A 15,579-nucleotide genomic window follows, 5' to 3' on the forward strand; every position below is an offset into this window, starting at 1 on the left:
AGGTCGCTTATAAAACGACCATATGTACGTTTTAATACAGCAAAACAACCAACATCTAATGGTTGAAAAAGATGTGATGAGCGTGGTGGCATGCAGAGTGGGATAATATTATTCTCTGAGCAGATTCGGTCAAATTGAGGTGTAAGATGGCTACCATGGTCATCAAGAATTAACAACCGAAATCGACCACGGACACGTGAATTTGTTGATGGGATAAATAGCTTTTCTAGCCATCGTAAACCAATCTCATCAGTAGTCCAGCCATTAGCTGAGACCTCGAATCGCCAATCTTTTGGAATATTATCAAATCAGCTAGCAATAGCAACCTTTGCCTTAAAAATCACACATGGTGGTAATGGATAGCCATCTGCACAGATAGCTTCAATTGCCGTTACCCATTCACGGTTTCCAGGTTGTAAAATAGATCGCCGACCGTGGTATTCTTGTCGTGTTACAACCTTCTGTGCTGAAATAAGACCCATTGCAAAGCCTGTCTCATCAAAGTTATAGATATCTTCAGGTTGGATCCCATTCTTATCAATAACTTGTTGCACAGTTGTAAACCATGCTTGAATCGATTTAGGGTCTTCGTTTAGGGCACGTTGGTAGTCGTATCGCCTAGAAAAACGTGTCCGAATCTCTTCACGTCGGTTTATAAAGGTTGATGGCCAATTCTTGCCGACTGTAGGTGGGGGGTGGCTTCCGCGTGCAGCTAGTAGAATATTGGCCATTTCTCGTACAGTAGCTGGCCTAGGCGCAGCTCCACGGGTATCCATAGAGATAATCCATTCAGTAAGCGAATCGTCTTCAAGCTGAGTCAATTTGTAGCTAGATAGGCGTTGATCAACGCGTGCTTGTACGCCATTTACGCGGTCGGCTAGCGTTGTATGGGGTATGTTATAGAGCTTCGCTGCTGTGCGGAGAGAGGTGATACGGTGATTTTTTAAATTTTTCAAGGCCAATAAGATCTTTCCCTCTTGATTGGCTAATCTTTGCCGAGATCCAGAGCGAATTGGTGGCATGGCAGATGTTTGAAGTAGGTAGGTAGGTAGATGGACGCGATTATTGATGGGGTGTACGGCGAGACCGGGAATTACGTTAACAATATGCGTGTTTTCTAGGGGCTGGTCAATCACAATTAGAGGGATAAAGTAGCGAGATTCCAGCAAAGAGTATATCTAGTCACCCGAAGCAATACTGCAAGTCTCACCTTTCATTTTCCCCAAGAAGAATTCGACTCTCTCATAATCAATGCTGTTTTGGAGTGGCCTATGGGTAGTCTCAAATGGAGAACCATCACCCAGTTCGTACCGTTTGAAAAATTTCACATGGGCCACTTTGAATCCTTCGGAGATGGATCAATAGACGTAAACTGGTTTGATGGGTTGAAAGAAAAATTTTCATTGGAAGGACGAGGCACTCGGCTATATGAGGCACTACCAATCATATAAAAACCACTCCCGGAAACTGGCTATAACGGACTGCTGCCCAGTTCATGTCTGATGAACAGGTGGCTCTCTCCCAGACATTAGATACTAGCTGCAAGCAGTGGTGAATATGATTGAATCCCAGAGTATTCTCCATGACCATCAGCCTTTCCTTCACTTCCATGCGTCTGTCCATGTCCACCGTGGATGATCCAGCTATGACAAGCGGGAAAAGAAGACAGCCTTCCAGTCGACTAGCGTATGCAACTTTCATTGTCTCGTCAAGAATTGTTGTAACGGCCTTCTCCGCAAATTCATCAAGTGGGTTATAACCGTCTACAACCTGGTGCAGTCGCAGTCGAATCGCCCATTCAAATGCTGTGGTGGCGGATTCAATTTCTGCATCCTCACTAGCCATCCTTTCCAATCGCCAGTCGTCAATCCTCGTCGCCACATGTGATGCTGCAGCTCGAAAACCGAGTTCGGAAAGTTCATCCACCCGTTTGCTGCGGTGGTTAGCTAAAATATTGACCATGCCGAGGTAATCAAACAGAACTGGTGAGAGCCCGTATATTGCATTAGTGGATTTCCCCTCCTCCAGACCTGGGATACTGCTTCGTTTGTAATTTGTGATCAACTCGGTCATGCCATCCCCATTATGTAAGAGAGGAGGCTTGCAACGTGATATTGTAGACATGGAATCAAGGTAGTGAAACAGGCTTATGCAAAAGACCCACTCGCTGGAGGAAGTGAGGGACTGGAATGTGGGAGACTTCAGAATCGCGCTAGCAGCTTTCAAGTGCCATTTCCACGATCGGGATGTCCCGTCGAATAGCTCCGTCAAACAGAGAAGAAGAACTGTAGCACAGGCCTCAAAGACAGATCTTTGATCAGATTGAGTAAGCAGATGATTTACTTGCGATAATGCTAGACAGTATTAGCTTGGCCCGGCCAGGATACTGTGGAGATCTAACCTTGGCCTTGTCTTTTCAGTGCACGCCCCCAGATGCTGGGGTAGACCCTCTTCCAGTGACACCCACTGAGACTTAATAGCACACTAGTCACAGTATTAGAAGTTTCAGCCAATGGTAATAGAGACACCAAGAAAGGATTCGTATCGGGATCATTGGACCGAGATAGCGCTCGCGCGACGGTATGGATAAAGTGATTAAACAGTGAACGATCTTCGTCACAATGAAGATGTGGATTTGCGGAGATGAGGGAGGAATTGAGGTGTGTTCGGATACATGGCTTCGGAAACGGATGAGGGAAAAGCGATGCGAGAAACTCTTCGTCATTCTCAGGGGTAATCGGGCTTAGTGATAACTGATATCCGTCGGAATCATCGATAGGATAGATTATCGGGGATTCCGTCGCGTATGCTTCCGGTGAATTTGTGATGCTTGCTTCCGATAGACTCTTGTTCGATAGACTCTTGCTCGAGGGGGTCTTCTTCGATGGGTATTGACAAACTAGATTCAAGCGAGAGCAATCAAAGCACCGAGGTTCCCTCTCGTCACACTTTTTCTTTCTATCGATTGATGCACAGTCGTCAGAGATGATCCACTTCGATCAATTGCGGGTCTTGATGTACCTTGCTTTGCATGATAGACACCCACTTCGTGATCGGGATGCTCGCGGTCTCCGCAACCCCGTTGCTTCCGATGAACTATCTCCCATTTCTACCGGTACCCTCGGCCTACAAACGTGGCCTAGCCCTGCAATTGGAGTGAGCCACTGATATCCGCATCAAGCTTACCGGGGAACACATACGCCTGCAGCGGGAACACGGTAGTTCCCCGTCACATCGTTGTTTCTATCTGAGTGAGCTTCGATTCAAACATGTCTCGAGGTGATAAAGACTCACGATATGTGCGCAGCGCGCACAGACTCGGCCAGCGACATCCATATTCTGTCACTTTGGTAGTAATAGCCTTGGAGGAATTGGGGAAGGAGTGTTAAGCGACGGGATGCCAGAGCTCTTTCCTAATCTCTACATTTGGCTTCCGAAGCGATAAGCATCCACCAATCAGAGTCATCCAATTCCTCCAACAAAGTGCGGGGTCCGGGGAAAACCGAACTCTCTTATCATGCTGACGTAATGAGATCTATCTTTCTACATTATATGCAACTATCACATTATAATACAGATAAATATGGATAAAAGTACTGCCCAGTTGGTTGCTGTGACTTGGAGCAGTCTGTGTCTGATTCATTGCTAGTGGCATTAACGCCCAAGGTCAACTGGCTGAACAATTGAATAGTAGCCGATGCAGATATATTTCGGACTCGGATGAGGTACTAAAACTAACTTGAAGGAGATGGAGAGTATATGTGTCTGGTTAAATGGGGAGAGATAACGGGAGCGAGTAGAAGATGAAGCAAGTGGTTCGTTCCTGTCGGATCTCTCAGGCCGGACCACGTTGAATAGAAAAGTAAGTTGGAGGTAGAATAGGTTGTGTTGATGCATTGGAGGCAGTGTGTTCATTGCTAACAGGAGTCTCGAAGCGTGGATAGTGAATTCTAACATTGATGAGATCAGACAATTCATGATAAGCCAGAATAGAACTGAGGGAAGACATCAAAACAACGATATGTGTTTCCAGGTTAAACGGAGGGAAAAAGATGACGGAGAGGAAATATTTTGGATTCATAGTCTTGAGGCAGAGCGTTTGAAATGGCCAGCAGACTTCTTATCCGCTGGCTCAGTCAGTTTTTTGATGCACATGGCCATATTTGCCATCTCGCGTATACAGGAAGATTTACCAGAGTGTATAAGTATCGACCCTTGGAAGGAAATGAGGGTATGGCCGGGTACAGAAATTTGTTCCGAGCTTCCTTCCAGTTTTTAGTTTGGGCATCAGGGAAAGAGGCCTGTTTGATGATACTGCAGTAGACATGAAGCTCTAGCTTCTCTGATTCTATTGGCCTTATTGTTAGGCGGGGGCCATCAAATTTCCTGATATCCTCGCCCCCAGTGATGAAGTTTCGATTATTGCTGCTACTATCCCTAGCATTGTTTATGCTGCTGGTATGGGTTTGAGCATGGCTGATTAGGTCGGAGCCACGACTGCGTTTGCGCTTTTTTATGAATGACATCAAGGAGCAAGGTAGAAATGGGGCGTACTGCATCCTAGTACTGGCTCGATACTGATGATGATGAGGATAAAGACATCCTGGCCCAACTGGCATACTCCGTTTGGAATTCAGAAAACCTTTTTCTTTAAAGGATGCAAGAAAGATTTGGGCTGATTAAAATATCCTCATTAGGCAACTTTTTGACATGGAGGGTAATTGTGAAGCTGTGAAGATTGCGTCAAGGGCCGGGATTGTGAGTGCTTTCTAGATTTCAATGTGAGTTTAGATCTTCCCATAGATACCTCTTTCACCACCGACTTCTTCTTCTCGCTTTGAGAGTAGTTTCCCCAGAGCGTCATAGAGATCAAAAATCCTCTTGGCTCTTGCGGTGCCCCAGGTGAGTGTACACTCAGTTTCCTTCTCTGTCAAAGCAATGAATTTCTCAGATTAGCGTCAGGTCCAAAGAGAAATGAAAGCTGATTACCTTTCAGAAGGCATTGATGAGAGAGTAGAATCAAAATGTGTAGGCTCACTATGCTCTATGTGTTGGGACTTCTCATATTGGTGCTGAGCTATCGAGAATATAAAGCAAAGTGATTTTACTTAAGCGGCTTAGCTCAGTTACAGGGCTTTTTCATCCCAACTGGCATAGTGCAAGGTACCATAGTTGAGGAAATGAGTCACTACAGAAGTCTGTAAATATTGAACCTAGTTCATGTGCCTTCAGCTATAAAAACCTCATCCTCTTCCACTTCTTCTTCCCTTTCTTCATCTCTCTCTCTTTCTCTATTCAACCTTTTAGAGGTGACCTTTCTACCCACCTTCTTATATACCTTATATGCCTACCTGCCTTCACATCTACCTACCTTCACGCTCTTCATCCTTCTACACTCTACCTTCATCCATTTTAGTTCTCCTTTTGATAAAGAAGAGAGGAAAATGGAGAATTTGGATAACTCCTTTGGTGAGGGTAGCAGCAGAGATGGAGGTGGAGGGAAATCTCCTCCCCGTGTAAGTGAAATCATTTGAACCCTCATGCTAACATGTCATGTCTATATAGGTATGCCATTATGTGAGATCTGATTTCCAACCTCTTCGATAAGAACCTGCGATGAGCCTCTCAGCATTTTGGTTGTTGAGACACAACAAGCCATCAACATATGAGAACTACAACAGTCATCTGCATCATCAAACAAAGCCTCAGAGATTCAAAGTCTACTTTTCCATGCACTACCCCGAGTCAGGAGACTTTTCGGTGCCGTATTACGCTTCCAAACGTTTCAGCCTCTGCCAATGTAGCAGCCCAAGGACTGCGTCATTTGATATATGAAGTCTAACTAATCTCAGTTTACTTTGACTTCCTTCTGACACTTATCCTTTATCATCTACCAGCGGCTTCCATTATCTCTCTGGCCTCTACTGTCTCTCTGGCTTCCATTGTCTTACTTTGTCTACAGTTAGCGCCTGTTTATCAGGCTTACGACTTTATTCCTCACAATCAAGAGCACATACATGTACTTTGAAAGGAGTTGATATCTGATACACCTTTGGTACCAGAGACATGGATTGTGATGCACTGTGCTGAACGGATTTAGCTAACGGGAGCAGGTTTGCTCTTACTGCAACGAGCCAGGACATACGCGTTTCTAGTGTCACTTAAAGCGTGTGGCATTGGCACTAGCTGGGCGAGCAGCTCAGAGCGAAACTCGTGACCATGATGGATCCCATGCTCAAACTGTAATGGATTTCCTTTTTTTCCTTCTTGATCGATTTGGATGCTGATATATTGATTAGGGTGGCGTGCATACGTTTAGAGAACCATCGCATTGGGAGCTACGGGCGTCTCATGCAGTTGTTGCTGATGAGGCGGCCAGAGCTCAGCTAGCTTTTCAGCCAGGTAGGTTACCCCCATTTCAGCTGTTGTGAGTTATATCAAAACCCCTTGCTTGATTTTCACCTGGTGAACAACAAGTGGAGGCTTGCTGAAGAATTTCAATAAAATGACATCAACGGAGGTTTGTTGATATATAGCTTGACTAACATTTATTTTACAGATGCTTCCACCGCCCATGGTGCGTCCATCGCTGCAAAAATCCCTGCCAGTGCCTCTGCCCCGGTTACTACTCCCACCCCGGTAGCTGCCACTGGGCCCCCAGCCCCTATGGGTAAGTTCATCTCTATCCATACAAATTCTATGAAGATGTCTGGTCCAAGCTACTAGTGATAACCAACCCATGTGACTATGTGCCACGTGAGCGTTATCATAGTTAAGACTGAGTATTAGAGTAGAACACCCAGCATAGAATGGTCCACTCATATTCTTAACAGAGCCACAAGTTCCCGCACCAGCGCCTATCGGTAAGCCCAAGAGGGATTCCAAACCTTAAGCTTATGTTAGGCTCCACTTGAGCTTGATTTGACCTCTTATCGGGATCTTTGATTCTTCTCATTTCAATCTTATCTCAATCTCTTTTCTGAAGACTTCCTCCAGTGCGAATTCCAAGGTTCTAGAGTAAAGTCCATGGGCTTATGGACATCTGGATGTAGAGTAGGATAATAATTTCTCATGTGTAAACCGGATTCCTTCCAACATTCATGAAGGCTGTGCATATTGGGTATAGTGGACTCCTGTTGAAGTATAAATAGCAATCTGAATCCATGTTCAAGTCCATATATATGAAACGTCAGGGAGTATCCACTCAACCTGGTTTGATCATTCAAATGTTGCCTGTGCAAGCCGATATATGGAATTGAATCTTGGAACTTTTTCCAAGGTTGCAATTTCAGATCCAGTGCACGTTCTATGTTAGAAATATGTATACTTCGATTGTTTGTAGCTGGACCGGTGTGAAAGTGAGGGAAACATTGAAAAGTTCGACCTTGGAAGTTATGTAGAGGTAAGACGCTTCGAAGATTGCACATTTGAGTTTTAGTTTGAAGGCAGCTGAGAGCGTTCATTAATTTTACTCGTTTTTAGGTCGTAGCATGGAGAGCACTCGTGGACCGCGATGAGATGAATCTGGAAAGCACATCAAAACCCGCGTGCTTCCACGTTGAATCAAGGTCTCGGCCAGGCGGTTTTCAAGTGGAGCTTAACTACAGAAGTCTGGGGACTTTCAAGGTTCCGGTCCATTTATAAGGTTAGATTATGACAGAGACCACCTGGGCATGGATAGGGAAATATGGGGAAGATTTTATACATCCGTTTCAAACTATTGTTACAGCATTTGGTGAAACATGACCAGGGGAGAGAAGACACTTGAGCTCTGATCTGTGACTGATGTGGCAATGTTCATCCAAGAGGGTTTTTTTATATGGTGGATGTAGTGTTTGCTCTTTTAAGCAGGCCACCCAAAGCAATCATAACACCGACCGTGGTAGCCGTGTTAAAATTTCATTTTTTTTCTCACTGCCTTTTTGTGTAAGCCCACGAAGTATTCAAAAGCTCAACCAAAGCTCACCTTGAACTTACCTCAAGCTTGATTTGAGCTTTATTTGACCTCTTATTGGGATTGGTGGCTGACTGATGACAGATATTGAGCACAAGGATGATGGCCCAGCTGCGGTGTGTGTTTGAAGACAGGATGGCTGGGAAGCGCTGTGGTTACCCACCCTGTCAACTGGTATCCTGGATTCTCCACATGCAAAACTCCACAAAATTCAGACCAAGTGGTCAACTTTAAATTATAATTGAAGGTATACTTGATTGTATAGTCAGCATCAAAGTAAGTGAATATGGAGGTGGCTGCCTAGGTCGTCTCTCTCAAGGTAAAGAAAACCCTCCTTTTCTTCTTCTCCTCTCTCTCTCCTTTCTTCCTCAACCTAACAAAGGTCAATGCTGCGTTTCTTTTTTTCTGATTTTGCGCCCCGCCCCACCGCATCCCCGCCTCCCCTCAAAACCCTTCTTTCATTTTTTTTTCTCAAAAAACCACCATGAACAACCCGGGTGGTGAAGGTGGTGGAGGGAGGGGTGACCTCCTCGCCAGGTTTTAAGTGAACCCCTCTCTCGTCCTCCCTCTGACCTGAGGTGGCCTTAACAGTGCCATTTGTGGTGCCCCGCCCTGCTGCTGGTGCTGCCTGTAAGTATATATCTCTGGAGGATTGATAATGGTTGAATAATATAATGATAATCGATAGACCAGCATGGGGCACTGGCCCTGCGCCCCATGCCCGGCCTGGTTACTCCTCCACGTCAATTTCTCTATCAAAAAGGTTAAAACCTATGATAATGCTTGGCCAAAGCTACCGCTAGTAACCTAATCATACTTCCATGTGGCCTTTGAACGTTATCATAGTGTAGACCAGGCATTTAGATAGAAGAAGACCTAGCATGTAATGACTCTCTGATATTGTTAACAGAGGCACAATTCCATACAACTATTTCTCACAGTAAGTCTAAGAACCATTCCAAAGTTCAACTGAAGTTCACTTCCAGCTTACCTCGGGCTTATCTCAAGCTTGAGTTGAGCTTGTTTTGACCTCCTATCAGGATTGATCACTGACAGATGACAGATAGTGAAAGCACGGATGGTGGCACAACTGCAGGTTGAGTATTAATAGTCTACTCGTCCCGAGGTCTACGTAGTATGTATAGAATTACTCCAGGGCTGGTAGCTCATGCAAGTGACTGAGAAGGGAAAAGCTAGCTGATACTATACATAGTAGGATTGACAACCCCAGACAAGATTTCACTCCTCTTACCGGCCTACTATTATAAATGCCTGCTAGTACTGAACTTGGCCCAGGGGAACTCAGATTTGATATGGAAGGGCTCCGAGTTGCCGGAAGAACGACTACAATCTAGAAGAGCCAGGACTACAGTAATATGAAGCCAAAAGACTATCGAAACAAAGAAGAATCACGGTTTCAAGGTAACAAATGAGAAAATCTAACATCCTCTCCTTCAAGGCCAGATATATCCACTTGGTTGATCTGGATGGAGCAGTGCCATCCGGCCTTCCAACTGCAGCTGAACTGTTCGGATGCTATCGCAAAAGGGCTGAAAATGGGTCGGACTTTGACAAAATTGACAAAACTATAGGGGTCAGATCAGCATTTTGTTCAGGAGCAATTCAGGATAAGGTAGTCTTTGTCCATGTATCGAAACCGATTATAAAGTCCTTAGGTCCAGGCCTTATAACAGAGTGCAGCCCTGATAAATCAGCCCCCGAAGGAGGGTGCAAAGAGAAACTGGAACCAGCATTAACAGCCAACCCAAGGACGTCAAAAGAGGCCAGAGGTCTCGGGATATGAAATAAGGCCTCTTTTAAAGAAACTCGGGGCCTGAAGGTGTTGATAAGTGACAGGTGACGGATAGGTCGAGGGTGGGTCTCCAGGCTGAAGTCTATATTATAGCCATTTTAAAGTCTCCTCAAGGGTGGCCGACATCAAATCAAGGCTGCACAAGGGCACATCTACATGGACATGGACTGAAAGATGGAGGAATGGGGAGTACTCACCCGACGACGAGCGGAGGCGACAGCACCTATTGCAAAGTTAGATATACAACTAGATTTAAGGTGTAAAGGGACATACCACTGCGCTCCTCAGGAATAAAGACCAGGTACCAGGGTGGTACATTGCCCTATCACCAATATAAGCTAGAGGCTATCAAGAAATACATCAGCCTACGGGGGTTCATTACCACGGTGCCCGGCTGGGAGTTGGCAAGTTGCGGCAAAACTCCTGCATGCAAAAAAGTCTTCGGCAGTTTGCACGAATGTGATTCGGGCCACGACAATATTGACACTAGACTCATCAGCGATATTATCCCAAACCCCTCGTAGAATGAGTCATCTGCAGGTAGCCAAATAGTATGTGCACGGGGAGTTTAATTATCGTGGTGTGCCATTATAAGCCTGGTAACAGATGAAAGCCCTGATCAGAAGAAGTGACGCCAGCGTGAGATAAATCGAGCCATATGAGAAAGCACAAGGCGATCGGAGGAAGGGGAAGAAAGTGAGAGATTCGAAGCAAAATGAGACAGGAGAATCGACAAGGGAGGTTGGTTGGTGAAGCTTTTTGAAGATGGCTTGATTTTGCTTTTCCAATGGCAAAAGACTCAATCCATGGTAGAGGGTCAGGTGGCTTAAGCGTGTTCATGTCCGATGAGGGATTCTGTTTCCCAGTTTCTGGATTTCAAGGTAACCGAGCGGTGACAGTCTCATATGCTGATGGCTTGACGCGTCATGGTGAGTGAAGAGGGTGGCGCAATGGAATGATGGCGTTTCATCAGATCAGAAGCTACCAGGCAAAAATACAATGTCACACCTACATGGACAACGGTTAATGTGCAGGCATTTCAACGGTCGCGACTTACAGGAAAGGCTGAGATTTGGCCCCATGGCGCGCCATTAAAGTGAGGATTATTTATTTTGGTTCTTCTGAAAAGAAGGAGAAAAGCGAGGCAGAGATGAGGGTGACCGGGTGCGATTGGGGAGAGGAAGAGAGAGGAGAGAATCAGACAAACGTGTTTTTTACTTAAATTTTCAGTCACAGGCAACATTTGACCAGCCCATCACTCAATCATATTAGATATCAGCTACTTTACTACTACTGTCATGATTCAAGGAGCTTGCACACTAAATAAATCTATTTAACTGATAGCTACCATGGGAGTCAAATGATCGATCTCCGCCCTTACATCTCATATTACCTACTTTCTAAATTCTCTTCTTATGAATTCTTCTGTACAACGTATACATCGCTTCAGTAGTTACCCTCTTTCTTCCCTCATTCATCGAAGGCTTGGATCAATGGACAGCTCGCCAAATTATGGTTGGCGCTGTAAGGCCCTGTGAATGTATCGCCATCACCAAGGTATACGACGTACCTACCAAAAGTAGCCGTGAGTACTCACAACGGCGCCATCAATAAGGTACATATTATCCGCAAAATTTGAATGCGGTGCCGCGGTGGCAGTCTCCAATTTAGGCTGCAAGGGTCGACCTCCTCGCCTAGCAGAAGGGCCTCCATTTTGGCCACAAGGCCTTGAGCTTGCATTGCAAGATCATTGACTTGCTCTTCCAAGAGCTCCTTTTTGAGATCCCGACCGAGCATCTGATCATTACAATACTTAGCTTGATAAGGGTGTTGAATAGTTCCCTCTCATGGGCCGGAGCCCGGCGCGTAGATACGTTTGGGCTGGGCCAGGGTGATGAGAAGAGCAAAAGTTGGAAGTTGGAGAAATCTCACATTGATATTGTGGAGGAAGATCCGGGGGCGTGTTTCCTCCGAGCCAGTTACCCGGTAAGTAACCCAGTCAGTAGTCTTTGGGCGATTGGATAATCCAGGATCTTCTAGCGCGACGCCGTAAGGAGACATCAACACGGGTACCCGCAGCCATAGTGGAAGATTGCGAGCCATTTAAGCTGAATTGACGAGGAGGGAAGGCCTTTTTGAGCGGGAAGGAGCTTGCATTTGTAGTCTGCAGGCAGCCCTGGGGAGCATTTACTGTCAGTTGCTTTTGGGCGGTCAATCTTGAGGTCGATAAAGTCAGGGCGACACCGGGATGAGAGGTGAGAGCCAGGCGCCAATATGAGCTTTGAGCCTGAAGGGATGGGTTACATTTGAGGCTCTAGAGAGGTCTCTCAAACGCGGCTCGTAATTTTGAGCGGAGGCAAGCCTCCAGTGTGGCGCCGCCGGAAGGGCCCGTAGATGAGTCCTTATGTCAAAGGAACATTGGGAACTGGGGAAGACTCGGCAGTTTCAGCGCGCAGTTGATCAAGGAGGTCTTGACTCTGTGTCCAAACGGTTTGGAGAGTTACCATCGTGGCTTCTTGCGCGTGCGTGGTAGGGCTCTCTCGGAATTGCAGGATGTGGGAGTGTCAATTGGCCTTAACAGCTTCCAGCCCCTTCTTAGTAAGAATCGTTGCCTACTCTAATTTGGACAGTGCTTCTGGCAGCGTGCAATTCTTCTGTGAAAAGACTGATAGCTGTTCGCTCTCGGCTTGACCATTTTCTGGTGACAGGAGACGCTGTGTAGAGAAGTGCATACGTACGCACATAAAGCCTGAGGGGCCAAGTGGGGGAGTTGTATTGAACAGAAGAGAAGAAGCTGGAGAAGGGAAAATAGCAAGAATTTTAATCTTGGGAGCAAGGCGCGAGAGAGTTAGATCATTGAGATCGTGGTTGGATACCTCCTAGAAGGTGCGCTAGATTTCACCGTGCACAGCTCATGAAGACAATTTCCGTTGGGTGAAATGAATTCCAGATTATCCGCGATGTAGCCGGAGTTCACATCAGATGAGAGAGCTGGAGATATATGGGAGTCCATTTACTAGAGGATTAGAACTGAGATGTATGTACTTAATGCGCTATGTCTGCTATGAGAAGATTCAGTAGGGTGATTTTACTGCTTAGTTCAGATATGAGCCTGTTTTACATAAGAATCTAACGCGTAGTTGATTGGGTATGTCAGTGTAAAAGTGAGTGAATGCTCAGGTGGCTGCCTGGGTCGCGTCTCTGAAGGTAAATAAAATCCTCTTCTTCTTCTTCTCTCTCTCTCTCTCTTTCTCTCTTTCTCTCTTTCTTCTTCTTCTTTCCCCAACCTAATAAAGGTCTGATCCCGCACCCTTGATTTCCTTTTTCTCGCTTTCACCCCTCAATTTCCTTTCTTTTTTTGATAATTTTTTTTTTAAAAAAAATTATCATGGATAACCCCGCCGGTGGTGCCGGCGATGGAGGACAACCTCCTCGCCAGGTTGTAAGTGAGCCCCTTTGAGTTCTTCAATCTAACAGTCCATTTCTATTTAGGTGTGTTATTCTGTGAGACTTGATTTCTACCCTGTCGGATAAGAGACTTGATGAGCTTATACCATGCTAATATGCTGCCTGCTCAATTTTTCTCACCAAAACACGTCAAGCCATCAAAATATGAGACCTCCAGCACTATAAGCCATTGGACTTTACCCTGCCTGATAGAGTCTTCAGCATCCACCCATATAACTCCCCAGGGTGTCCCACTAGCTACACCACTCGATACATGACTTATCAGTCATCTCAGCTTGCTTCCACCTGGCTTTGACACCTATGGTTCATCATATACTACACTGGTTTTGACGCTTGTCTTTCATCGTCTACCAGGCGACTTTGGTGTCTTCCATTGCTATAATCTCGTCGCTTCCGTCATCTTTGGCTTGCGTTGTCTCACCGGCTTTCGTCATCTTATCAGGGTTTCGATCTCTCTTCTCACATTCAATGGCACACCTTTGTAGATAAATGGACTGTAGTGCATATTTATTGAACGAATTGAATTAACTGATGTAATTGTAGATTGTTTGTTCTTTCTGTAGCCGTGAGGGCCACCCTGTTGAACGTTGCTGGACAGCGCTCGAAATGGTCAGCCGCGTGGTCCATGGCCCGCGAGAAAATTTCCGTGGTGTAAGAAGTGCTCTTTTTTTTGCTGAAAAGTGTGTCAATTTAGATGAATTTGGCGCTGATATTGACTAGGTCGGTCCTCATGGCCCGCACCGCGGCTCGCGTCGCGAGCGCCGCGGTCCGTATTCGCCCTCATCATAGCCCGTTCATCGTGTGTTCCTATTCTAATGTCTCCAAAAGAAGCAAACGCCCGCGCTGCCGCCGCCGCCGCTGTCCCCGGCCGTGGTGGCATTGCCCGTGGTGCCCCTCATGGTGGCCCACGTGGTGGTGCCCGCGGCCGGGGTGTTTCCAACGCCCCCCGCGGTCCCCGCGCTGGTCAGCATAGTAAGTTTATTTGTGAATGCAGGATATGGGGTGGAGAAATGATAATGGTTGAAAAAGGCATATCGCTTACATGATAATAGACCAGCATGTCCCTTCCCGCGCCGGTCCGGACGCTCCCGGCCCTGCCCCGGGTAAGTTCCTTACCATCAACAGATGCATCCTCGGATAATGCCTGGTCAACACTATCTTTGGTAGTCTATTCATTCCTCCATGTGCTCTTTGAGCGTTATCATAGTGTAGACCAGGCATTATAATAGAAGAACACCCAACATAGAATGATGTCCGTAGTACAAGTTCGCTGACATTGTTAACAGAGCCACCAGTGCCCGCCCCGGGCCCTTCCGGTAAGCCTAAAACCCATTCTAAAGCTCAATTGAACCTCACATATGGCTTATCTTAAGCCTACGTTGAGCTCGACTTGAAGCTTAATGTGACGGCTTGTTAGAATGCATGGCTGATTGAATACAGACCTCGCTGCCGTGATGGCCCGCGCCCGCTCGGATATCCGGGCAGAGGTGGAGAACCTCTCGCCTTCGGCTTGGGCGCGCATCGATGCGCGCCTTGGGCTCCTTGAAGTGGAGCTGGCGGCTCTTCACCGCCCCCAGTGACAGGTCCACGCCTGGGTGAAGCCCCTAACAGGGGGGGGTCTCTCATTTCTTTTTTTTACCTGTTTTCTTTTTTTTCTTTTTCTTCTTTTATCCCTTCTCTTATCTTTTCTTTTGTCGGTTTCTTCTCCTTTATTTTGCAGACTTACCTGATTTTGATTGTTTCACTGCAAGTTTTTACTCGCTTCAAGTTGTAGATTGTAGTGTAGTCCTCAAGGTTCCTGTGTAGAAAACCCCTAGAGTCCATCCATCCATCGGCCTTTGCAGAGTAGGTTCTCAGAAAATTTCATCCGGAAATTAATTCAAAGTCCTTCCAAATATTGGGTTCATCCGGCTATTTGAATGTGTAGAGGAATCCAAATTGATATTCAAATCAATATGTATGAAATTTCAGAACCCAGTATCTGTTCAAGTTCAATTCTAAGCTAACATCTCAATTTCTGAAACTGACTATTTTCAAATTTTGAATTCAAGCTCATCAATTCAACTTTGGTCCAAATTATCAACACATGTGCATATGCTTTGAAGCTATGTGAACTATATAGTACTCCGAGTGCGAGTCTGCCCAGGTTAACTTGAACTTTCAATCTTGTACATATGTAAAGGCCCTCAGTCTTCTTTCAACCTGAAGGTCTAGTAGTACTTCAAATGTTTTCTTCATTTTTCTCTCCTACTCTTCAAGGTACTACTACTACTACATACTCCAGATGTCCCTAACCACACATTCAGGGGTCTACTTCAAGTTCGCTCAATCCTCTTGTCATTCT

The 15,579-nt window shown here is 45.9% G+C and overlaps 4 protein-coding genes across 4 annotated transcripts; 2 read left to right on the plus strand and 2 right to left on the minus strand.

Moving 5' to 3' along the window:
• Positions 1-1,443: 1,443 nt before the first annotated feature.
• N7483_012820 (uncharacterized protein) lies at positions 1,444-2,124 on the minus strand (the record flags this gene model as incomplete). Its single annotated transcript, XM_057096247.1, has 1 exon — positions 1,444-2,124. One exon carries the CDS (start codon positions 2,122-2,124, stop codon positions 1,444-1,446), a length of 681 nt encoding a protein of 226 aa, XP_056942218.1.
• A 4,381-nt stretch (positions 2,125-6,505) lies between these two features.
• Positions 6,506-6,726, plus strand: N7483_012821 (uncharacterized protein; the record flags this gene model as incomplete). The annotated part of the gene is made up of 2 exons (XM_057096248.1): positions 6,506-6,524; positions 6,560-6,726. The coding sequence occupies 2 exons, from the start codon at positions 6,506-6,508 to the stop codon at positions 6,724-6,726; spliced, it is 186 nt and encodes a 61-aa protein (XP_056942219.1).
• A 4,886-nt stretch (positions 6,727-11,612) lies between these two features.
• Positions 11,613-11,870, minus strand: N7483_012822 (uncharacterized protein; the record flags this gene model as incomplete). The annotated part of the gene is made up of 1 exon (XM_057096249.1): positions 11,613-11,870. The coding sequence occupies one exon, from the start codon at positions 11,868-11,870 to the stop codon at positions 11,613-11,615; it is 258 nt and encodes an 85-aa protein (XP_056942220.1).
• A 1,285-nt stretch (positions 11,871-13,155) lies between these two features.
• Positions 13,156-14,815, plus strand: N7483_012823 (uncharacterized protein; the record flags this gene model as incomplete). The annotated part of the gene is made up of 5 exons (XM_057096250.1): positions 13,156-13,209; positions 13,956-14,001; positions 14,067-14,207; positions 14,522-14,551; positions 14,676-14,815. The coding sequence occupies 5 exons, from the start codon at positions 13,156-13,158 to the stop codon at positions 14,813-14,815; spliced, it is 411 nt and encodes a 136-aa protein (XP_056942221.1).
• Positions 14,816-15,579: the final 764 nt, after the last annotated feature.

The sequence above is a fragment of the Penicillium malachiteum genome (assembly GCF_028827825.1).
Source record: "Penicillium malachiteum strain IBT 17515 chromosome Unknown utg000005l:1.0-9002435.0:326005.0-9005861.0, whole genome shotgun sequence".
In the NCBI taxonomy this organism is placed as follows: domain Eukaryota; kingdom Fungi; phylum Ascomycota; class Eurotiomycetes; order Eurotiales; family Aspergillaceae; genus Penicillium; species Penicillium malachiteum.